At 42.4% G+C, this 23592-nt stretch overlaps 1 protein-coding gene across 6 annotated transcripts in view; it reads right to left on the bottom strand.

The window, feature by feature from the left end:
* Window positions 1-7210: 7210 nt before the first annotated feature.
* Window positions 7211-23592, bottom strand: part of SLC37A3 (solute carrier family 37 member 3) — a 50714-nt gene continuing 34332 nt past the window's right edge. For all 6 annotated transcript variants that reach the window (XM_025982171.2, XM_025982170.2, XM_072762887.1 and 3 more), the window contains 7 exons: window positions 22702-22880; window positions 20288-20429; window positions 18124-18225; window positions 17471-17518; window positions 16332-16483; window positions 10160-10225; window positions 7211-8600 (listed from right to left, as the gene is read on the bottom strand). In XM_025982171.2, the coding sequence (XP_025837956.2) occupies window positions 8508-8600; window positions 10160-10225; window positions 16332-16483; window positions 17471-17518; window positions 18124-18225; window positions 20288-20429; window positions 22702-22880 (782 nt within the window). In that variant the 3' untranslated portion in view covers window positions 7211-8507. The remainder of the gene's footprint in view (window positions 8601-10159; window positions 10226-16331; window positions 16484-17470; window positions 17519-18123; window positions 18226-20287; window positions 20430-22701; window positions 22881-23592) is intronic.

Raw genomic sequence — 23592 nt, 5'->3', positions numbered from 1 at the left:
TGCACGGGGAGGCCGTCCATTTGGATTTGGACTTGGACCCACTACTCATGGTAGAAGGTGTGGAGGGGATGGTAGAGGATCTCAGCTGAGAGGCTTGCAGAGCATAATGACTGGAAACAAAAGGGGAGAGGAAGCTCTTCAAAAGCGGTGGGAGGGATCCCTGGGTGGCGCAGCAGTTTAGCGCCTGCCTTTGGCCCAGGGCACGATCCTGGAGACCCGGGATCGAATCCCACGTCAGGTTCCCTGTGCATGGAGCCTGCTTCTCCCTCTGCCTGTGTCTCTGCCTCTCTCTCTCTCTCTGTGACTATCATAAAAAAAAAAAAAAAAAAAAGCAGTGGGATTTACAGTGAAGCTAAGGCATCACTTCCCCTGGGAGACAGAACCGTCCAAGCAGAGAAACTCCAGAGATTCTCCATCTTTCAGTAAAACAGGCTGGGCGGCCTTCAGCGGAGGCAGGAGGCTGGGGGCGGGGGCAGGCGCGTGGAACGGGGAACTGAGAATAACTAGCCAGGAGGGTTTCAAAACACATAGACAGTAATCATGAAATAAAGAACATGTGGCACCTTCTGGTGCTGAAAAGTACAGCAGGCAGGGTGTCTGGGACTCTGTCTCCCCCTGCTGAGTCAAGATGTGCGAGCGGCCTGGGACGGGAAGGGAGCTTGACCATGAAAGACAGGCTTCTTTCGGGGTGGGTAGAAGGAGGAAAACAGAAATGCTGATATGAAATCTCCTTACAGATGAGAAGCACCACAATCCTGCAGCACTAAATGAGCTGGCCAAAAGCAGCACGCCTGTGCCAGAGCCAAACGGGAGGTGGGTGTGGGAAGGGGGACAGTTCTGGGTCATTTCTGTATGTCACCCTTGGCGAGGCTTTTCTCTAAAAGATACTTGTCTTTTTTTTTTTTTTTTAAGATTTTATTTATTCATGAGAGACACAGAGAGAAAGGCAGAGACACAGGCAGAGGGAGAAGCAGGCTTCCTGCTGGGAGCCCGATGTGGGACTCGATCCCAGGACCGCGAGATCACAACCTGAGCCAAAAGCAGACACTCAACCGCTGAGCCACCCAGGTTGCCCCTAAAAGATTCTTGTCGTAACTAACCCATCCCTTTATCCAGAGGCTGTTTCAATAGCCTAAGTGATTGCAGAGACCAAGGGTGAGGACAGTAAGGAGAGGGGGGTTGGGAAGGTTTGGGTCTTACTTTAACTTAATTAGGAACCTTTTCTCTGGTCATGACAGGTTTGTTTCTCAAAAGTTCTGCTAAATGACAAATCTGGGTGATGATGCAGCACTTGCATTCCCTCCAGGAGTTCATTCATAGGATCATCTTTTACATGAACCCAACTAGTAATGTCAATGATGGTGAAACCTATTTCCCGACTCTGGGGGCATTTAGGGCAGGGTATTGGCGGACTCTACCCCAGGCACTGCTGCTTCACCCCACAGTTGCGCTTGCCTCCCTCCAGTTATTTTGTAATTCCATTAACATCTTCATCCCACAAAACAAAGGCAATTCATGTATGCTACTCATTAGGTGGCAATTTTAATGAAAACCAACTGCATTACTGTTAGGTTTCTGAAACTTTTCTATGGTGAGGCTAAGAAAACAAACAAAACGCTAAATAAATAAGCAATTGCACATACATGCACACAGAATCCAGGACCGAGATATCCTGGATGTACCTCTTTAGGGTGTGATAATAACTATGAAACAAAGTGAAGGCCTTTGAAGTCCTCAGATGAAAGGTTTCAGCTAAATACAACGATCCCATTAAAATCTGCAACATTCTGGTCAAACAGGGCAGCACTTTTATCAACACTCCACTGTGACAAAGAGGATTCAAAATGGTTCCAAATGATTTTGCTACCTCTTGAATTTGGGGAAAGGCAAAAAGAAAAAAAGTTATTTCAATGGGCGGGGGGGGGGGGGGGGGGGGAACAGCAGGCTTTAAGAAGCTGGCCACTGTGTGATCCTGAAGACCTGGAATCGGGTCCCACGTTAGGCTCCCTGCGTGGAGCCTGCTTCTTCCTCTGCCTGTGTCTCTGCCTCTCTCTCTCTCTGTCTCCTGAAAAAATAAATAAAATCTTTAAAAAAAAAAAAAAAGCTGGCCATTGGCATCTCAGGAGCAAGCCTCACATTCAAAGTTAGTTAAGCATCCGTTAGAAAGACAGGTAAGAAGCAGGGATCTTGGTCAAGAGGCAAGAGGCAGAGCTGGCGAAGGGGAGCACATGAAATCATCATGTGACCTGCAGTCACCTGCACTGACTATCCAGGGGCCCGGAAGGAGGGTCAAAATTACAATCCAAGAGCCAGTCAGGTGGCAAGATCCCCTGGAGCCTCAGGGAGAAGGGACTGAGAAGAAGAGGGTGAGAGGTGTTCTTTACAAAGGCAAACTTGAGGCAGAAGGTAACTGCAGAGGGAAGCCGTAGGCTGGAACAAGGGCAGCAGCTCTGAGGGGCTCAGGGGCGCCGGGGAGGTGGGGGGACTCCGCCGAGCAGCAGGTACAGGGCCAGAGGCAGCCTGATGCAAGTTCTGCTCAGGCCCCTGGACTCTGGCCCTGGGGAAAGATGAGGACAGCTGCACAATATACATACCTTGCAAGGAAGGCTAGGGTAAGATTAAATGAGAAGAGGCCTCATGGTATAAAGGCAAAGGTGGTAAAGTCAAAAGGCCTGGGCTTTTATTTCATTCTGCTTCTGTGGTTTACTAGATTTGTGACCCTGGGCAAACCACTGAACATCTCTGAGCCTCGGCCCTCACATCTAAGGAACAGAACTTGGTCCTGCCTACCTCATAACGATGTGGTGGGCATACGAGAGTAGTGAGTGGGTGGGCACTTTATAAAGACATACATGGGGATCCCTGGGTGGTGCAGCAGTTTAGCGCCTGCCTTTGGCCCAGGGCGCGATCCTGGAGACCCGGGATCGAATCCCACGTTGGGCTCCTGGTGCATGGAGCCTGCTTCTCCCTCTGCCTGTGTCTCTGCCTCTCTCTCTCTCTCACTGTGTGCCTATCATAAATAAATAAAAATTTAAAAAATAAATAAATAAAATAAAGATGTACATGCATGTGAACTATTACATCAGGATGAAAGACCACACCACTAGGTACTCGTACAGAATTTCTTTTCAGGTATTAGACTTGACACATAAATATACATGTACATATGTATGTGATATATATATTTACATATAACATATTGTTACCTTTAATTTATATATGTATATATGTAAATACATGTATATATGTAAATATGTTTATATGTGTATAATGTATATGTTACATATAATGTATACATATATGTATATGTAAATATATTCACATATAACATTGTTACCTTTAATAACCTATAATGCATGCATTTAACCATTTCAGTGATCTGTATCATCTATCTTATCTATGTTCACATATATAAATATTACCTCCTATTTAATCTGATTTATTCAGATAGATGCTGAAACAAACCTGGTCACCAGAAACGTTCAGGGCATCTAAGGAAAAGCAAAAGGAAGATGACTCTGAATCTAAAAGTGCAAGAGTCCACACAGGAAAGTAAATCGGCTCTTGATTCATCGGCGGGTACATCCTTGGACATGGAGCTGACTCTTTGATGCTCACAATTGAGGAAATGACAACCAGAAACAACCAGAGAACAAAATAGAGCAGTAAAATCAATCAGCCTGGAGCAGACAGTGTGGTCTACGAATTACAGCTCTGGAAGTGTAAAGAAGAGAAAAAGCATTAGGAGTGGGGTCATCAGGAAGTTTCTCAGGGGCAGGACACCAGGGGCTAAGAGGGATGAACAGCATTGGGACAGTGGCAGAAGGAGGACAGTCCAGGTAAAATCACGCAGCAAGAACAGAGACAGCAGCTTGAACAGCATGGGATCTGTGCTGGAGCAGCAAACTCAACTGGTCACTGCTGCTGAGCCTCTGGGAGAGCTGATGGGTCTCCCAAGGAGCCTGAGGAAGGGATAATGTGCTCTCCACCAGCCAGCCTCATAACATGCCCACTTAATATTAATTAATATTTAATATTAATTACCACAGGAGGCGGTACTGTATATAAAGCAAGGGAAAGGGCCATTTGCAAGGTTGGGGGCCCACACCCCAGTTTGCCTGCCCTCCACTCTGTCATTCTCCTTCCACCTTTTCCAATATGATCAACATTTACTCAGCACCAACTACACAGGAAACTGAAGAAAAAGAGCAACAGTCTCCTTGGGGAGTTAGATGTAAAAATAGCTAAGACAGAAACAGCTAAGCACCAAGTAATAATTGCTATTCCTAGCCAAGGAAGGCGAGACAGTGGATGTTCATCAGGCTGGCTGAGAAAGGTTTCTTGGACTAGTCAGTGCTGGCCAAGCATTGGAGGAAACTTAAGATTCACAATGCTGAGAGTTAGAAAGAGGTATTGCAGATAAGAAGGTATGTACAACAACGGGAATACTCCTAACACTACTGAATTATACACTTAAAATGGTTAAGATGGTAAATGTTATGTCATGTGTATTTTTTTTAAAGATTTTATTTATTTGGGACGCCTGGATGGCTCAGCGGTTGAGCCTCTGCCTTCTGCTCAGGGCGTGATCCTGGGATCGAGTCCCACACTGGGCTCCCTGCGAGGAGCCTGCTTCTTCTGCCTGTGTCTCTGCCTCTCTCTCTCTCCCTCACTCTCTGCATTCCTCATGAATAAATAAAATCTTTTTTTAAATATTTATTTATTTAAAATATTTATTAAATATTAAAAAATTATATTAAAATATTTATTTAAAAAAGATTTTATTTATTTATGAAAGACACAGAGAGAGAGGCACAGGCATAGGCAGAGGGAGAAGCAGGCTCCCCATGGGGAGCCCAATGTGGAACTCAATCCCAGGACCCCACAATCATGCCCTGAGCCGAAGGTAGACACTCAACTGCTGAGCCACCCAGGCATCCCATGTCATGCATATGTTAATAATGGTGGGCTTTTTTTTTTAACTTTAAGAAAATTTTAAAACAGGTGCTTCCTTAAAAAAAAGAAGATATGAAAACACATTGCCATTTGTAGCAAGTGATAAGCCAACCCAATTGATTTTTGTAGAAGGTTTGCCTAGAGGGGCAATCAGTAGAGAAACAGCTCAAAACCAGACTGGAAAACCTCACGCCAGGTGACACTTGATTCTCTATACCAAGATTTCTAACTTTGTGGTCCGAGGAAGGCTTCAAGTTTTGGCCCATGAACATCCTGTAAGACATTTTCAATGTTCGTTCAAATGTGCGTTTTGATCTAGGCAGACAGTAAATGACTTTCAGATTTTCAAAAGGGTTTATGACTTAGAAACCTTGAAAACCATTCATGTAGGCAATTGGCAGAGCGGCACGTGTGGGGATGGGACAGGGGGTTGAGGTTATAGAACCTGAATCCATTTCCCTTGAGAATTGTTCTTAACTATACACCAGCGTGTATTTAACAAACTGCTACCATACCTCTCTTTAGTGGTTTCTTATTCACTATTTACCAGAGCTCTTGGTAGATGAGAACAGCTCATCAGGGAAAGTTGCTGACAACTTACTATAGAAAAGAAACTACCAGAAAGTGAACAGAAAAGCGAACTCAGTAAAGGGGGTAGGAGGTCAGGAGAGTCAATAAATTAAAATGCTATAGAAGGGACGCCTGGGTGGCTCAGTGGTTAAGTGTCTGCCTTCGGCTCAGGGCATGATCCCAGGTCCTGGGATTGAGTCCCACATCGAGCTCCCCATGGGGAGCCTGCTGCTCCTTCTGCCTGTGTCTCTGTCTAATGAATAAATGAATTTTAAAAATATTTAAAAATAAAAAGCTATAGAAGCCAGGAGAAAAAGTCCTGGGGAAGATGGAGTGGTTACCAGTGTCAAGTACCAGAAAGGAAATAAAGATAAGGAGTGAGAAGACAAAAAAAAAAAAAAAAAAAAAAAAAAAAGATCTCCAAATTCAAGGGTCTTCAGATGTACAGTTTCTGTAAGGTGATGAAATAAGAGGTCAGAGGGCAAGGATAAGGTGTCCAAACTGGGCACTTGTACAGAAGGGACGTGCTACTGATAATTATGTCAGAATAACAGGAATAAACCAGGCCTGTGCCAGGCAAGCAGATACGCAGTTTGTTACCTCACTGAGGAGGAAGCTAGGACAGCCAGAAAGGCAGCAGATGCCATCCATTAACTCAAAGGGTTTGGCTGTGAAAAGAAAAATAGCTTGGGGGGTCAGCAGAACTAGTAGGGTAAGAAAAGGCTACTTATGGGGGAGGCAGGGAAGACTTCTGGAGGTTTTAAAGGGAGGGAGGAAATGGAGGAGAGCATCCTGCATCCTCCATCAACTTCACAAAGTGCACAGAAGGCCCTCAGGCATTTCTCGGGTGAACATTTACTATGGGACTCTGGGCTTTCAGGAAGAAGGAAGGAACAGAATAGGCAGGCGCAGGGAGGGGATTTTCTTCCTTTGAAACTACACAGAAGACAGAGAAGAAAACACAGTATGACCAGAAAGGGCAGGCCAGGGTGATTTTCTTCACCCTAATGAGCACCTAAGATGTAGCTGTCAGAAAAGCTGTCATCTGCAAATTAGCTTCTTTGATGGCCTCTTCTTCAAGGGATAAGAAATTAATAAGAAAGTCAAGTCACAAGTACTTTAAAGCTGATTCCTATGTAGATGTGCAGAACCACAACAATAAGGAAATATATCCATCCATGCAATAAATCCTTTCATTCAGGGCTGAGCACTTATCTGTTTAGAATTTCGTTTTAGATACAGCTTGAGGGCTACAAAGAGGTCAGGGGGACACTCGCCCAGCTAAGTTCAAACAGGCCAAAAAATAAAATAAAATACAAATAAAAGAATAAACAGGGTAAGAAAACAATGTTGCTGTCAAGGTACAAAGATGCTACCATAGAGAGGAAACTCTCAGCCAAATGTCAGAAGGAGGTTAAATAATAAAAAATGGCATTTGTCTCTCTAGACGATTCCTAAATTACAACCAGGCAGCTCATCCAAACTTAGCACAATCTCACACAAAGGGGCAGGGAAGGTGTTCACAGAACATAACAGAGAAGGGGCTATCAGGGAGAAGCTAGTTATACAATCTGGCAGCACCAGCGGGTCAGTAAATGGTCAACAGCAGGAAATTATAAGGCATGAATCATATTCTAGAAGGAGGAAGTCAGAGTATATATTTAAATAACCAGATGGACAGGTATTTACTATAAAAGTCAGTTTATTTTCCCTTCCTGTGTTTCATATTTTCCCTTTTTTGTCAGTAATGAGGAATTAACGATTGGAAATTTCCTTGATTAAATAACATGAACAAGTTCATAAACATACCACATTTTAGAGTATAAAGCAAGAAGTTGAAAAATATTCCCTAACCCAACACAAATCAAGCAGCCCTCCAAATTGCACATTTTCCCCCAAGTTCATGTCCATAATTTAAAATACATATACAGAATGACCTAAAAATATTGATAATTAGTACAGAATTCACAGCCTTGAAGACATATGTGCTACAAACTGCTAACGGATAGATCCCTAGTCCCCAGGCCCTAGTAACCCATTCCTGTGATTCAAGGTCATATACTTAATGTCTTATAGACAAGAGGTCTGTCCTCTGTCTCTAATTCTAGTCTTCTGCTGAGGTAACTCAAGGAACCCGGTTGTGAGAAAGATCAACTCTCTGAAAACAGGGCTAAGCAGATTAGCGTCCTAGTGGATCCTAATGTCCCCAAAGAGCAAATCTGGAGTTGAGTACTTCAGTCATGAGCTACACCTTGGAATGTTCATGATAACTGCTGATGTACCTTATGGTTCTTGAAACGAAGACTGCATACTTCCAGGAGTTGAGTTTTGAATGAAGACAGAAGAGAATGAGGTGACAATAATTTGAAGGTATTTCTGCTTCTGGAGGTGAATAACTTTAGATCAGATAGAGTGACTGAGCCAGTCACCATGTAGTGTGATTTTCCCACCACAGTTAACAAAGAGAGTCTTTGTCCAAGGCAGGCTGACACTTGATCCAGCTTGAGCACACTACCAGGATTTGATGCTTCAAAGATGAGCGACTGTTCTTTGCAAACTCATTATCAAAGCAAAATCCAATGCTTCCTTCCTATTCGTGGAGCCCGTCATTGATGCAAACCATGTGCAACTGTCTCGTGGCCACTCAACTTTCCAGGCTGGAGAACTAAGGTCCAAGTCCAAGACAGTATTTCAGGTTAAAAGGATAAATTTCAACAGGCCAAATAAAGAGGCTGGCAGATTCATGGGCCAATCAGTACATTTATGAAACAGTGAAAATTGTCCACAATAACTCATGTAGTGCAGAAAAACAGCCTGGCCTTCACCACTGGTCAATATCTCAAGTGGCTGACACTGTTGAAAGAGGCTTGACAATCTGAGGTTTTGTTGGAGCTCTTAAGACAACCCCCAAATAGGGTGAATTTAAAAAAATAATGGTCCTGATGTGTCTCCCATTGTTCTTTTTCTTCTGTGGGCAACACTCACTCACTCAATACGTGAGCTTGTCGTCTTTGCATAAGATAGCAGGTTTCCCTCACTATTAATGGCGAGATAAACAAAATTGTACAACTTGTCTGTGAAGAGAAAAAAGCATTAAATATGCATTGACAATTTAATTAACTGTTAGAGCACCATGTTTTGAACATAATAATGTGGACAATTGGATTCATTCTGACTTCGTACAAAGATAACTTGATCTTTTTTTTTAAAGATTTTATTTATTTATTTGTTTGTTTGTTTGTTTATTTATTTATTCATGAGAGACACAGAGGGAGAGAGAGGCAGAGACACAGGCAGAGGGAGAAGTAGGCTCCATGCAGGGAGCCCGACGTGGGACTTGATCCCGGGTCTCCAGGATCACGCCCTGGGCTGAAGGTGGCGCTAAACTGCTGAGCCACCCAGGCTGCCCCAATATAACTTGATTTTTAATGAATTGGAAAATGATTTTGAAAATCAAAGTTAATATTTTTTTAACAGTCTCCTGAAAAAAATAACTAAGGTACGCAAAATTAAATAATTTGCCATAGGTAGAGAAATAAAAAAAAATAGTACTGGAGCTTGCTATATATATTTTTTATTTATTTAAGTAATCTCTGCACCCAGTGTGGGGCTCAAACTTATGACCCTAGGATCAAGAGTTGCATGCTCTACTGACTGAGCCAGCCAGGCACCTCTGGAGCTCATCTTAAAAACAGTGCTTCTTATGACAGAGATCCAGTTTTCTTTCTGGTACAACTTCTTGTATGATCACAGAGCAGGTTCCTCAGGAGACATTTCCCTCTATTTAGCACAGATGTCAGATGTAGAACAAAGAAATATGGCCCAGTCTTTAGAAGCTAGCAGGCAGTTAGACAGAAGAAGCATCCTTTGTGATAACCTTAAGGCAGCTCCAAGCAATTTGGGAGCTGAACTATCCTTGGGTTCCTTGGACAAGGCTGGAGGAGTATGTCTGGACTTGGGGTGCTTGAGACTGCCTCCAATTAGGATGCACTAGAAATAGGGATGGGATACTAAATGGATCCCCTTGTGGATGAAGCTGTCACCAGGCTCTCTCAGGGAGACCTGTCTTGAGCACCATCTCACCAATTATGTAAAAGGAGGGTAGGTCACATACTTATTCAACAGAGAACATTTTAAAAGTATAACGCCTTGTTCTCAATTGGCTTTTTCCCAGAAAGTACAATTCCAGCCAAGAATGTTTAAGGCATGACAAATATTTTCTCAAGAGACTCTCATCATTTTAGAACCTACACACCACAGTGTTAATTATAGTAATGCTTCTTTTTGAGTGTGATGTCGCTTGGTGTACACTGTAATTTCCTTCAGAATTCCCAAATTATATTTAGCAGGTAGAGAGTACCCCGGAAGAGTACACCGATACTTTCGATAAGTCTCTCACCACCTTTTCTGGAATTATAAATGACAATACCCATTAGGCTCAGGTCAAGGGCACACTAAAGACCCATTCCCACCTTGAAAAAAAGAATGTTATCTTTGAGACTCATAAAATGTTACTTTTCACAAAGGGTCACTAAAAGCAATCAGCAATTCTGCTGCTTTAAGTGACTTAAGTCAATGCTTTGAACTAAATTAGTAAGAGAAACCACTAGTTAAAAGGGACACATTCACTTACCATGAGAATGAAAAAGTAGAACACCCATATCCATCCCAGATTGTCCTGGATCAAAGACACTAAGTACTACAAGGGAGAAAAAGAAATTACAATATAATCCTTTATAAATTAATCAAATGAAGTAGCTGAAAGGTAGATTAAACACAGCTCTTCCAGAAAATGAGAAGGGAGTTAAGATTCGTAGATTGTCTTTTGGTTTACAAAGCTTTCATGTGCATGTTCCTACTTAAAGATACCTGGCCCTCATCTTTATTTATTTATTTATTTATTTATTTATTTATTTATTTATTTATTTTTAAAGATTTTTTTAAAATTTATTCACAAGAGACAGAGAGAGAGAGGCAGAGACAAAGGCAGAGGGAGAAGCAGGCTCCATGCAGGAAGCCCAACATGAGACTCGATCCCGATTCTCCAGGATCACGCCCTGGGCCAAAGGCAGGCTCTAAACTGCTGAGCCACCCAGAGATCCCCTGGCCTTCATCTTTAAGAGAAAAAAAAAAATGTTATCCATTTACTTGAGAGAGAGAGAGAAAACACAAGTGGGAGGTTGGGGCAGAGGGAGAGGGAGAAGCAGATTCCTGGCTGAGCAAGGAGTCCGATATGGGACTCAAACCCTGGGATCATGACCTGAGTCGAAGGCGACACTTAACCAAGGCGCCCATGGCCTTGTAAGGGGCGCCTGGGTGGCTTATAAGCTGGCAGAGTCCAAGCACAAAAACTGCAGAACAGATGACAGGGCTAAAAGGTTTACCTTAATTCACTTTGCTAATAAAAGAGGAAGATGAACATCCTCAAGCCACTTCTGTTCAATTATTCTTTCTTCCAATGAAAGGTACTATAATTGAGGCTTTGATGTTTTTAAAAACAGTTGGTTTTTTAAGTATGTTGCTCTTTTTTTTTTTTTTTTTTTAAGATTTCATCCATTTATTTGAGAGAGAGAAAGCAAGAAACAAAGCAGAGGGGGAGGCACAGACGGAGAGGGAGAAGCAGACTTCCCACTGAGCAGAGAGCCCAACACAGGGCTCGATCTCAGGACCCCAGGATCATGACCTGAGGTGAAAGCAGCTGCTTACCTGACTAAGCCACCCACGCACCCCTGTCACTCATTTATCAATTGTGTTATTTACTCAGAGGATTTCTTTTTTTTCTTTTTTTAAATAAATAAAGATTTTATTTATTTATTCATGAGATACACAGAGAGATGGAGAGAGGCAGAGACACAGGCAGAGGAAGAAGTAGGCTCCACGCAGGGAGCCCGACGTGGGACTCGATCCCGGGTCTCCTGGATCACATCTTGGACTGAAGGCGATGCTAAACCGCTGAGCCACCCGGGCTGCCCTACTCAGAGGATTTCTATATGGCTTTAACATTTCATGGCAAATTCTTTACTTCAATCACCCAAAAGAATCTAATAGCATTTAACCCATTTTCTTTTCCTATTATGACAAAATATATGTAACATAAAATCGGTCATTTTAGCCATTTTTAAGTGTACAATTCAGAGGCATTATGTACATTCAGTGTTGTACCACCATCACCACTATCTATTCCCAAAATTTTTCATCACCCTAAACACAAAATCTGTACCCATTAAGCAATAACTCCCCACCATCCTCTCTTCCCAGCCTCTGGTATCCTCTGATCTACTTTCTGTCTCTAAGAATTTGCCTGTCCTAGAGATTTCATGTTCAGTGGAATCACACACTATTTGTCCTTTTGTGTCTGGCATATTTTGTTCAGTGTACTGTCTTCGAGGTTGCAGCACATGTTGGAATGTCCTCTCTTTTTATGGCTGAATAATATTCCATGCTATGGACATACCACCTTTCATTTGTTCGGTTATTAGTGGATGAACATTTGGTTGGGTTCAACCTTTTGACTCTTATGAACGATGCTGCCATGAACATTGGTATACACATGTATGAGTCCTATTTCAGTTCTTTTTTTTTTTAAACAGACTTTTTTTTAAAGATTTTATTTATTTATTCATGAGAGAGGCAGAGACACAGGCAAAGGGAGAAGCAGGCTCCATGCAGGGAGCCCAACGTGAGACTCGATTGCAGGTCTCCAGGATCAGGCCCTGGGCCGAAGGCGGCGCTAAACTGCTAAGCCACCCAGGCTGCCCCTGTTTCAGTTCAAGTTATATTCCTGGGGGTGGAAATGCTGGGTCATATGGCAATTCCCTGTTTAACTTTTTGAAGACCCACCAAAGCATTTTCCGCAGCATCTGCACCATTTTACATTCGCGCCAGCAATGTAAGAGTTCCAGTTTCTCTACATCCTCACAACTACTTGTTCTTTTCTGTTGTTAGCTGTCCTTTTTTTTTTTTTAAGATTTTTATTTATTTATTCATGAGAGATACAGAGAGAGAGGCAGACACAGGCTCCATGCAGGGAGCCTGATGTGGGACCCGATCCCGGGTCTCCAGGATCACACCCCGGGCTGAAGGCGGCACTAAACCGCTGAGCCACCAGGGCTGCCCTGTTAGCTGTCCTAATAGGTGTGGTGTCTCACTGAGTTTTGATTTGCATTTCCCTAATAACTAAGGATGCTGAGAATCTTTACATGTGTTTATTGGCCATTTGTACATATTTGTCATGAGGATTTGTCCCTATGATTTCATCTAAGAGTTTTTACGGTTTTAATTCTTAAAGTTAGGTATTGATCCATTTTGTGTTAATTTTTGTCTACACTGTAAGGCAAGGTCCACCTTCATCCTTGTGCGTATGTGTATATCCAGCTTCCCCGGCACCATTTCCTTCATCACTGAATGGTCTTGGCACTCTTGTCAAAAATCAACTGACCGGGATCCCTGGGTGGCGCAGCGGTTTGGCGCCTGCCTTTGGCCCAGGGCGCGATCCTGGAAACCCAGGATCGAATCCCACATCAGGCTCCCGGTGCATGGAGCCTGCTTCTCCCTCTGCCTGTGTCTCTACCTCTCTCTCTCTCTCTGTGACTATCATTTAAAAAAAAAAAAAAAAATCAACTGACCACAGATGTGAAAGTTTTACCTGTGTTCTTCCACCACACACTACCAAGTAAAATTTATAAGTGGAAAATAATTAAAGCAAAATGAGTGAGTGATTTAGCCTAGATTACATATGGAAAGCAAAAAAGCAGAGGTCTAGTCACCCATTAAAGGGCTCACAGAGGGGGAATCCCTGGGTGGGTCAGCAGTTTGGCACCTGCCTTTGGCCCAGGGCATGATCCTGGGGTTCCCAGATCCAGTACCACATCAGACTCCCTGCATGGAGCCTGCTTCTCCCTCTACCTGTGTCTCTGCCTCTCTCTCTCTTTCTCTGTGTCTCTCAAGAGTAAATAAATAAAATCTTTAAAAAAGAAAAGGGGGGTTCACAGTGGTGCTCCCAAGTCTTTCTGCCACTTTATCTTTCTTTTAAAAAGTTTCATTGACACATAATTTTCATAACATAAGCTTCACTCATTTAAAGTATACAACTCAATGGTTTTTAGTATATCTACAGAATTGTGCAACTATTACCATAATCTAACTGTAGACCATTTCTATCACCCCTCCCCCAAAGGAAATCTGTACCTTCAGAAGTCACCCCGCAGACCCACCTGACACCAGGCAACCATTAATCTATTTTCTTTCCCTATAGATTTGCCCATTTGGGATATCCCGTATGAATGAAATCATTAAGTATGTGGTCTTTTGTAACTGGCTTCTTTCACTTAGCCTCCTAATTTTTAGGTGCATTTATATAACTTTTAAGTGTCAGATACCCTCTTCAACCGCCAAATACTACTCCATCATATGAATACACCACATGTTTACCCATTCCTCAGTCAACGGACATTTGGGGTTTTTCTACTTTTTAGCTGTTATGAGTAATCCAGCTATGAACATGTATGTGTTCAAGTGTTTTGGGTTTTTTTTAATTTTTTATTTTATTTTTATTTATTTATGATAGTCACATCACAGAGAGAGAGAGAGAGAAGCAGAGACACAGGCAGAGGGAGAAGCAGGCTCCATGCACCGGGAGCCCGACATGGGATTCGATCCTGGATCTCCAGGATCGCGCCCTGGGCCAAAGGCAGGCGCCAAACCGCTGCGCCACCCAGGGATCCCTATGTAGATATCTGTTCTCATTTTTCTTGGATAGATACCACAATTTAATCTTTCTGAGCCCCTACTATGTGTCAAAAACATACTAAGCATTGGGACCACAGAGGTGAAGGAAACAGTTTCTGTTCTCAAGGAAATGCAGAGTCTGGCACAGACAGATCAGTAAATGTGATGCACCATGACATTCACTCTGTTAGAGGTAGGCATCAACTGCTATGGAAACCCAGAGAGAAACAAACATTTTTCTTGTGAAGTCAAGGCAGGTGGGGAAGCTGTTCAGGTTAAGTTAGGAGAACTGGGACAAGGCTCATTAAGTTTCTAATATTAAGTCATAGAGTTTGGAACCTCCACACAATGGGAAATTATTCAAAAACCAATATGGAAGAGGAATGAATGAAGCTAACAATGATTTCCTCCAGATGTCGTTTCCCCAATCACCAAAGTGAGCCTAATGCTGACCCATGTTCACAGTTAGGGATCTGAATACTGGCAGGGGAGACATTCTAAATACAAATAAACTCCCTGAAATGCTCATTATAACCCACCCATTTGATTAATGAAGAAAATATCAGGGAGAAACAATAACCAAAAATACAGTGGTATCAGAAAAGGATGTCCAATACAACCACCCTTCACCCCTTACATAAAGACCTCTGAACTAGTAGCCAATAGCATTTTTGGCTCCTACTGTAGCACACAATCAAGTAAAAGCACATTTCTCCTACTTTTGCTAGTTTTTTTTTCCCCTCTTCAGTCTCATAATCAAATATGCTAAGCACATCAGTCATATCAATCATTCATTCTACAGCCATTCAACAGATGTGGGAATGCCTACTGTGTGCCAGGCACCATTCTACATATTGAGGCTACCGTAGAACACAAGACAAAAATGCTGTCTTCGTCACACTTATATCATAGTGGGAGAGTCAGATACTAACGAATAAAGATGTAACGTATGGCTGGGTAGTGATAAGCATTAAGATGGCTTATTTTCCTCAATAATTGCTCTCTCATTAGCCACCAGCAATCACACATTGGTGATCTACCCCCACAGAGCAAGCAAAAGCGATAGTCAAGGCCGGTAATAACCTAAAAGTCAAAACTAAGAGACTTTTTTCTTCCATTCTCCTTCTCTGGCCCCTCTATACCTCTGATCTCACTAACACCTCCCCTCGCCTCCACGGCACTCTCCTGACTTCCTACATCTTTGACCACTAAGCATCCCCCAAGGTTTTGCCTATATTTTCTTTGCCCATTAAACATTTCATTGACTTCCAAAATTTCAATTATTTTATCTATGTAGATGATTCTCTGATCCTTATTTTTAAAAATTAGCATTAAATGACCTGGAAAGGTATATCCTAGGAGAAGCATGACTCACAACTGTCCCAAGGAAGAGAAGGCTAAATTTAAGTCTTTGAGTGGTTCTGACTACTTATTATAGCCAATTTCAGCCTAGACCATCTCTAGTTTAGAGTGCATAAGAATAATCAGGAAGGCTTGTTGAAACATAGATCTCCAGGTCTAATTCAGCAAGCCTGCAGTAAGCTTGGTGTTCTGTACTTTAATAAATAACCCAGATGATTCTGACACAGACATTTATGAACCTCCCTTTGAGACATTCATTAGAAGCAGAGAAAGTGACTCAGAGCAGCTGCAGAGTCCATGGCAGTATCTGTAGGGATCCATGTGAAGAACGTGTGTGTCTGGTACAAGAGAGGAGATAGGGTGTGCATGCCAGGTGGGGGATAACGAGAAGCACGTGTCTCGTGGCTCCTCAGAGTGCCAAGTTCAGGCTGAGAAGAAGGGAGTAGCAAACTGTGACTGAGGGAGTGTCAGCTTTTCTCCAGACAGGAAGAATCTGGAAATAAAAGTGGGAGGAAGAAACTAAAAAATGTAGAGGGACCTTCCATATTAGGTCACATTAGCTGACCTCAGAGAAGATCAGAAACCCAAGGCTTACAGAAAAGTACACTATATGGCACAAGAGTGCCACCTACTGTGGCTCAGTGGGCAGGTGCAAACTCTTCACCAATGAGAGACTACTCACCGCTCAATTTTCAACCCCTCTCTTGTTTCCTCACCTGGCCCACCGCAGCTCCAATGCTTCCAGTTCCATCAACAATTCCTGTGACAGTCGCCAAAGCCTCACTGCTCCCTTGGATTAGCTCTTGGCGACCCAGGTCCGCAGAAATAGCAGAACTAATCATATTAGAAGGTCCACCGATAAAAAACCCTGAAGTCATAAACAAAACAGGTTCTCATTAAAACCCTATTCATCACCCCACTAGAAATCCCCTGGACAAGACAAACTCTTATCCCAATATTTTAATCAGTATGCTGGAGGGAACCAGTAAAAGGGGGAGGAAAAAAAACAGTAAAAATGAAAACTCTCCCAGATAACGTCCTCTTCAAACTAGTTAGCATCCACTTTTCTGAAAGCCCTACTTGGATTACACGATATTTTGGTATACTTTATAAAAACCAAAGATACAGAAAATACAGTGAATAGACAACCTTTCTCATCCCGTAAAGTCTATATTCATTAATAACTAATTATATTCGCTGGTCAACTTCTACTATGACAGTTGTATCAACTGAGTATTTGTCCAAAAACAAGCAAACATATTGAACAAAAAGAGAGAAGAAAAAAGGCTCCCTAAACAGTGCAGATGGTTCTATCAGCCTCTGCTCTCCATGAGGCTCCAAGGACTGAGTTGGCCCACGTAAATCTGTTCACATGCTTGGAATGACTTCCATGTGCCTCACGTATCATGAGCAGCTCTCACTCTCTGGAGTATGATCTAAGGTTTAAAAATAATCTTTCTATACCATGGTCCCTAATTACACTCAACTGTTTCATCTGGTGCTCAAGTGGGAAAATACTGACCAATTCCAACATAAGAGGAACACCTTTTTGAAAGCTGGTGAATTGGTTTCCAATGGGGCATCTTCCTAAGTCACTTCCAGAAGTAATAAGGGAAGCCGGGGCAGCAATCAAACATTTTAGAAAATCTCTGTCAGAGGGGACGGCTTCTGTAACACTAGGACTTAGGAGGTCACATCATAGCAGAGAAACAGAATCTGAATCTGAAGCAGGCAGAGTTCTCTATAATGAAGGTTTTAGTATCATTCAAACTGAGGGAGCAAACGGTCTCCCTTTCTTCCTTTTTATTTACAGAGGAACGGTAACAGTACAGTGAAACAGAGCCACACGACATACCTGTAACTGCCATCAGAAGTGCATTAATGGATTTATCGTTTGGAGAACCTATGAGGAAAGACGCAGAAACAGCATGCTGACTTTGAAAGCAGATTACATGGGCCCCCACTGAAAGGCACGCAAAGATCGGGATCTCAGTGACCTCACGGATCACTCCCAGAGACAACAAAGGGATACAACTCTTTCACCGCCTACTTCAACTTTTATTTGTAATGTCTGCCTCTTGCTGGTGCTCGAGCTAATGAGACTCCTAGAAGCTAAAGAAAAACTCTACTCCCATCTCAGCAGCATCTTGGGGGACATAGTGCAAACCTACTAATTACCATCTTTCCTCTTTTGAAACCGTTTCCCTTTTATTGTTTTATTGGCTCTAATGCTGGCCCTCTGGAGCCTACCCTCAAACAAAGCATATACACTCCCAAGCAAGCTTTTAAACAAACCAACAAAGCACAAGAGATGCCAGTTGCCTCCCCAACACAAATAAAACTACATGAGGGTACTTTTTATCCAGGCGTTTACAGGACTATACAAAGGCCTTGTATCAGCCTTTGTAGCTGGTCTCAAGCATCTCCCCAGGGTTGATCGCTGACTCGTGGCAAATGCCTTAGCCCCGAGAGATCAGAAAAATAATTTAATTTCCAGGGAATACTCACGGCTATATCCAACGAGGGACCCAACGGCCAGAAGTAGACTGAGGGCTAAAACGGGTGCTCTCTTCTGTAATACGTCAGAGATGAAACCTTGCAAAGTCCCACCTGCAAGCATTAAGACTGCATCACAACCAAAACCTTTTATGATTTAGCTCAGTTATCCAAAGCTTGTTGTTCCCCATGCACCCTCCCCCTGCTAGCAGGATCCTGACACTGGTCTACCCAAAATGAGGGCTGACTCTCTCAAAAAAGCTTCCCCCACAGCTTCCTTTAAGGGAGATTACCCATCAATTGCCAAGATGGCTGATAGGAGCAGGACACCATGAATCAGACAGCAAAATAAGGAAAAAGGAAATAAAATCATCAAAACCACCGACTATCCCTGGCTGTTCTCCCTTTTCAAGCCAGTAGTAAAGGCTTTTCCTGATTTTTCTTTTTCTTTTATTATTATTTCTTTGTTTTGTTTTTTCTTAGGGACGCCTGGGTAGCTCAGTGGTTGAACGTCTGCCTTTGGCTCAGGGCATGATCCTGGAGTTCCGGGATCAAGTCCCACATCAGGCTCCCTGCATGGAGCCTGCTTCTCCCTTTGCCTGTGGCTCTGCCTCTCTCTCTCTCTCTCAATCTCTCTCTCTCTCTCTGTGTCTCTCATGAATAAATAAATAAAATCCTTTTTTTTTTTAATGTTTTTTCTTAGAGAGAGAGAGAGAGAGAATGTGTGCATGTGTGTGGCTAGAGGAAGAAGGAGAGAGAGAATCTTAAGCAGGCTGCACGCTCAGCATAGAGCCTGACACAGCTTGATCTCATGACCCTGAGATCATGACCTGAGCCAAAATTAAGAGGCAGATGCCTAACCAACTGAGCCACCCAGATGCCCCTCTGCTTTTTATTTTAAAAGATGATTCATTAAAGACCATGCCTCATGGGCTATTAGTGGCAGCCAATAAATGTTCACTGAAATTAAATGTAGCAATTATGGTTTGGTGATAATAGCAGGTCAGGATTTTTAGAAAAAGGTAATGTGAATCCTTTAAGCAACAAGGTCACATGTAGGTGCAGCCCCATTTCAAGCAATAGGGGCTATGGGACATCTGGTACATCCTCATCGCACAACAGGACCCAGAAGCATGATCAGATCTAAAGGTGGCAGCCTCAGCTTTGGCTCTGTATCTAAGAATAAGGGCAGACAAGTTAAGTACAGTAACAGCATATCACCTGAGGATGCACTGCTCTCTTGTTCTTGGGACAGCTTAGCCTTACCACAATTCTAAATCCAAACATTACACAAAGGATGTTACAATTTTGCCGCAGCCATATAAGTAATACCCAGTAAAATGCATTCTGTACAACTGTCTTATTTTAAAATTTCTTGTGTGGGATGCCTAGGTGGCTCAGCAATTGAGCGCCTGCCTTTGGCCTAGGGCATGATCCTGGAGTTCCAGGATCAAGTCCCACATCAGGCTGTGTGGAGCCAGCTTCTCTCTCTGCCTACATCTCTGCCTGCCTCTCTCTCTCTCTTTCTCTCTCTCTCTTTCTGTGTCTCTCATGAATAAATAAAATCTTTATAAAAATAAATTAATAAATAAAATAAAATTTCTTGCATATTTGTTTATACTTCAACCACAGCAAAAAGTTACTAGTAAAATCTGTGCACAGCTGTGCACAATGAAGCAGTTGCAAAATACTCACAGAAATTAATCCCCACGATTATTCCTACCCTATGATCTGATAAAATCTATACACTAAGCTAATATTTTCCCTTCTTTGACTATGGGTGGTGGGAAGTCGATAAAGTTCACATTCTAGCTTGGATCTCTGGCACACAATTAGCTTTAGACCTATGATATCACTGAGAGTGTGACAAAGGGTTACATCTAAAGAGATCGCAGAGGGAAACATCCCTGTGCTTCCCAACACAAAAGAACTGATGCATAAACAAAGAACCGAGAAAAAAAGAACCCTATAAATCACAGGGCTGCCGTGGGCTGGCTCTTCTTTTCTATGGATCCTTTTTTTCTTTTTTAAGAGTTTAGCTGTTTACTGGTAGGACAGTTAGGGAAAATGGCTGTGGACTAAGTAATAAAACTTTTCATGCTGTCAGATTTCATAACCCAGTAAAATATTACTAGTGACAAGCTCTCATTATAGAAAGAGATGCATCTGGCATTACCTATAATTCCTCCAACATCGTACCAAATGGACAGCTTGTCAGCTTCAGCCTCCTTCCATCCAAAGTTGTTACTCAGATAAAAGGGTAACCAGAAGAAGAAGGAGTAATTTACTAACTTCAAGCAGGCATAGGCCAGTGAGTACTACAAGAAAAACATGCAACTATCAATAAGGAACAGACAGCACAGCAGGACCACAGTTCTTAATGTAATTAAGAAGCAAAACCATACACTGGAGTTTGGGAAGAACAGTACCTGATTTTAAAAGTACACATTTCTCTAAATTCCCATTTGCCTGACTCTACCTTGTCTCCCTCTTCTCTTTAACCCCATTAGCTTTCAGAAAGGCATGCACAGCAGGCCTCTAGAATAAAAATACATAGGAGTATTTCTTAATTGTCCTCAGTTTCTTCTCCTATCAGTTCCCTGGTAGAAGCAAACCAGTGTTTTGAACCTCAAAGGCAGGGCATATACTCGTGTTCCTTTCTTTAGATGATGACAAAAAGTATCCATACCACTATCATTAACTGTAAGCAGAGAACTCCAGTAAACAACATCACAGCTTTTATTCCAAGCAGCCCAACACTTTTGGTTCTTCTACTTGCTGCAGAGTTAATGTTATGAACAGTGGTTAGCAATGTGACAAAACTATAGTTTCAAGGTCTAAGGAAAGCATCAACGTTAAAACTGCTTTCACATTATGGTTTCTAAAAGCCTTGTATTCCAACACCCAGTGGAAAAGCACAAAGTATCTCTGGTGAGTCAGGAATGAAAGAACATGACCGTCCTGGGCTTTGTGGCTCTACTCTGAGGAATAAAAGTTGCAGCTGTCTTAGGATGGCAGTGGGGCTAAGACTCTTATATTCAACACATTATTACCAGGAAATCCTGACATTTAGCATCAAAGGAAAAAGGGGGAGGAACAGAGAGGCTGACTTCAAAGGGTGTCTGGCTAGTATATTCTTTTCCCTGGAGCGGCCAGTTATTCCCTAGGTATCACTTGTTTTAAAACAGCTTCCATGGCAGGGCAACAGCCACCCCCTAGAGAGCCAAATCCCAATCATGAGGGCATTCTGTCCAGACAGCCTGCTACAAAGACAAAGGGATTAAGTTAACTCGATTTCCTCTGCATCCCTGCCCGTGTCAGGAAACAATTGCTTGTGAAATACAGAGGAGGAGCAAGAGTTTCATATTTAGTCACAAGGGACATAAGGTCTGTCCCAGAAAGTAAACTATTACCAGCAGAGTATTTTAACAACTACTTAAAAAATACCAATCTTTAGGATAATAACAGGCCTCAAGGAACCTGAATATCTCTTGTCTAATACGTCATCTTTGGGTTACAGAACTGTGGAGACTTACACATTTGTTGTAATTCACGCTTCAATATGTGTTTGCAAATATCGGTGCTCTCAGCTTGGGGGCATGGGCAGAAGGGAACTAATGAGTACGCAGTACTGCAAGCTTCAGACTCTGAATCTTGCTGAGGGGCTACACTAGTAAAGCACCATTAGACGACAAAACAAAACCAGGTGCTTGTTCACAATACAGTAACCCAATGTTACAGACCCCGAGGTAGAATGGTTGACTTTCTGCTCTATGGGAAAGGGGACTGAGACACAAGGATAGGCTGAGTGACTTACCCCAGGCCTCACAGAGAGTTAGTGGGTAAGCTGGACACATAACCTAGGCCTCTTAACTTCCACTCCCGTGCTAGAGCGCCCGAAACATCAAGACAGAAAAACTGCAGCAGAAGGGATTTAGTTCAGATGTTAGAAAGTTCTCCTGACTGTAAAGGTTTTGGAAACACTGGAATGCATTACCAAGAAATACTGTGGAGTACTGTGTTCTATACTTTTTTAATAAAAGGGCAAACCATTTTTTTTTCCTAGAATGCTAAGAATACAGGCAAATAAGGCAGACTTAAATGAAGCCTTCAAAACCCCTCTTGGTCACATATAATTCTACAATACTTCAACAGGCCAAAAAAGAACATATTTAAAAATATCAATTTTGCCTTCTTACTTGAATGCAGGGTCAGGGTCAGCAAACTAGGGCTCGCCAGCCAAACCTGTCCACACCCATTTATTCCATATCATCCAGGGTTTCTTGTGTTCTACAGACGTGAGTAGTTGTAGTAGAGACTGTACCACCGCCCCCCCTACCCGACCCCACCCCGAAAAGCTGAACACATTTATTCTCTGGCTCTTTGCAGAAAAAGTACACCAACCCCTACATCAGAATGCAGAAAAAATTTCAAGTCATGCCACCCTAGACACAAGCTGAGGGGAATATATTCCTAAAATAAAGTATCAAAGAGAAGTTAAATACTTCAAGATGCTTTATCACAGGCAGTGCTAATACCTAGGCTATAACTTCTCACTAGTGGTGGTAAGGAGATCTGAACCGTCCTTACCGGTATAACTCCAGGAAGACAACAGGCCTGATAAAAGCTTATTGCCTTGACTTGGGCAATAGTACTGCCTTCTTGGATGGAATAATTAGGCTCATATTCATCTTCATTTTCAGCGTCATTAATCAATGGCCTGTGTGAGTCCTCTTCAAAATTTTCTTCTGCCTCAATGCCTGGGAGACCTAAAACAGTAATAGCCACAATTTATTAAGTGCCATCTAGATGCCTGGCATTGTGCAAGGTGCTTTGCATGTATCATTACTCATGGGGTCATGATTATTTTTGTCTCATTTTACAGAAGCATTGAAGGTTCAAGGCCAAGGTCAATCAAGGTTGATTACGGTCACACAGCTAATAAGCCACAGAGCCAGGACTCTAATTCTATTTCATCTGGCTTCAAAGCAATATTGTTTTGGGGTTTGTTTTTAAGATTTTACTTATTTCTTTGAGAGAGCAAGAGAACAGGGGGAGAGAGAAGCAGACTCCTCACCAAGCAGAGAGTTTGATGTGGAGCCCAATCCCAGAACCCCAAGATCATGACCTGAGCCAAAGGCAGACGTTTAACTGACTGAGCCACCCAGGGGCCCCCAAAGCAATGCATTTTCAATGACATTACACTATCTCTCTTACATTTTAAAAAATGTTAATGATGTACTATTGAACTGACACGTCTCTTTGATAACACTCAGAAGACAGAATTGTACATATATCTGCTTCTGTGGCTTTGCTTGTACATATTCTGTATGTAACCACAGATAAGTATCAAACTAAATTACTTTTATGAAGGGAAAGAAATCTGTTCAAACAAGTGAAATGAGAAATATATCATGCTAATTTCCAGTCAGTGTCTCAATTACAAAACTCATTTGCAAATGAAGAGTTTTTCCCTGAATC

The sequence above is a fragment of the Vulpes vulpes genome, chromosome 7 (assembly GCF_048418805.1).
Source record: "Vulpes vulpes isolate BD-2025 chromosome 7, VulVul3, whole genome shotgun sequence".
NCBI classification, from domain to species: Eukaryota; Metazoa; Chordata; class Mammalia; order Carnivora; family Canidae; genus Vulpes; species Vulpes vulpes.
The sequence above is the reverse complement of the archived record's forward strand: the minus strand, read 5'-3'. Positions and strand labels throughout refer to the sequence as shown.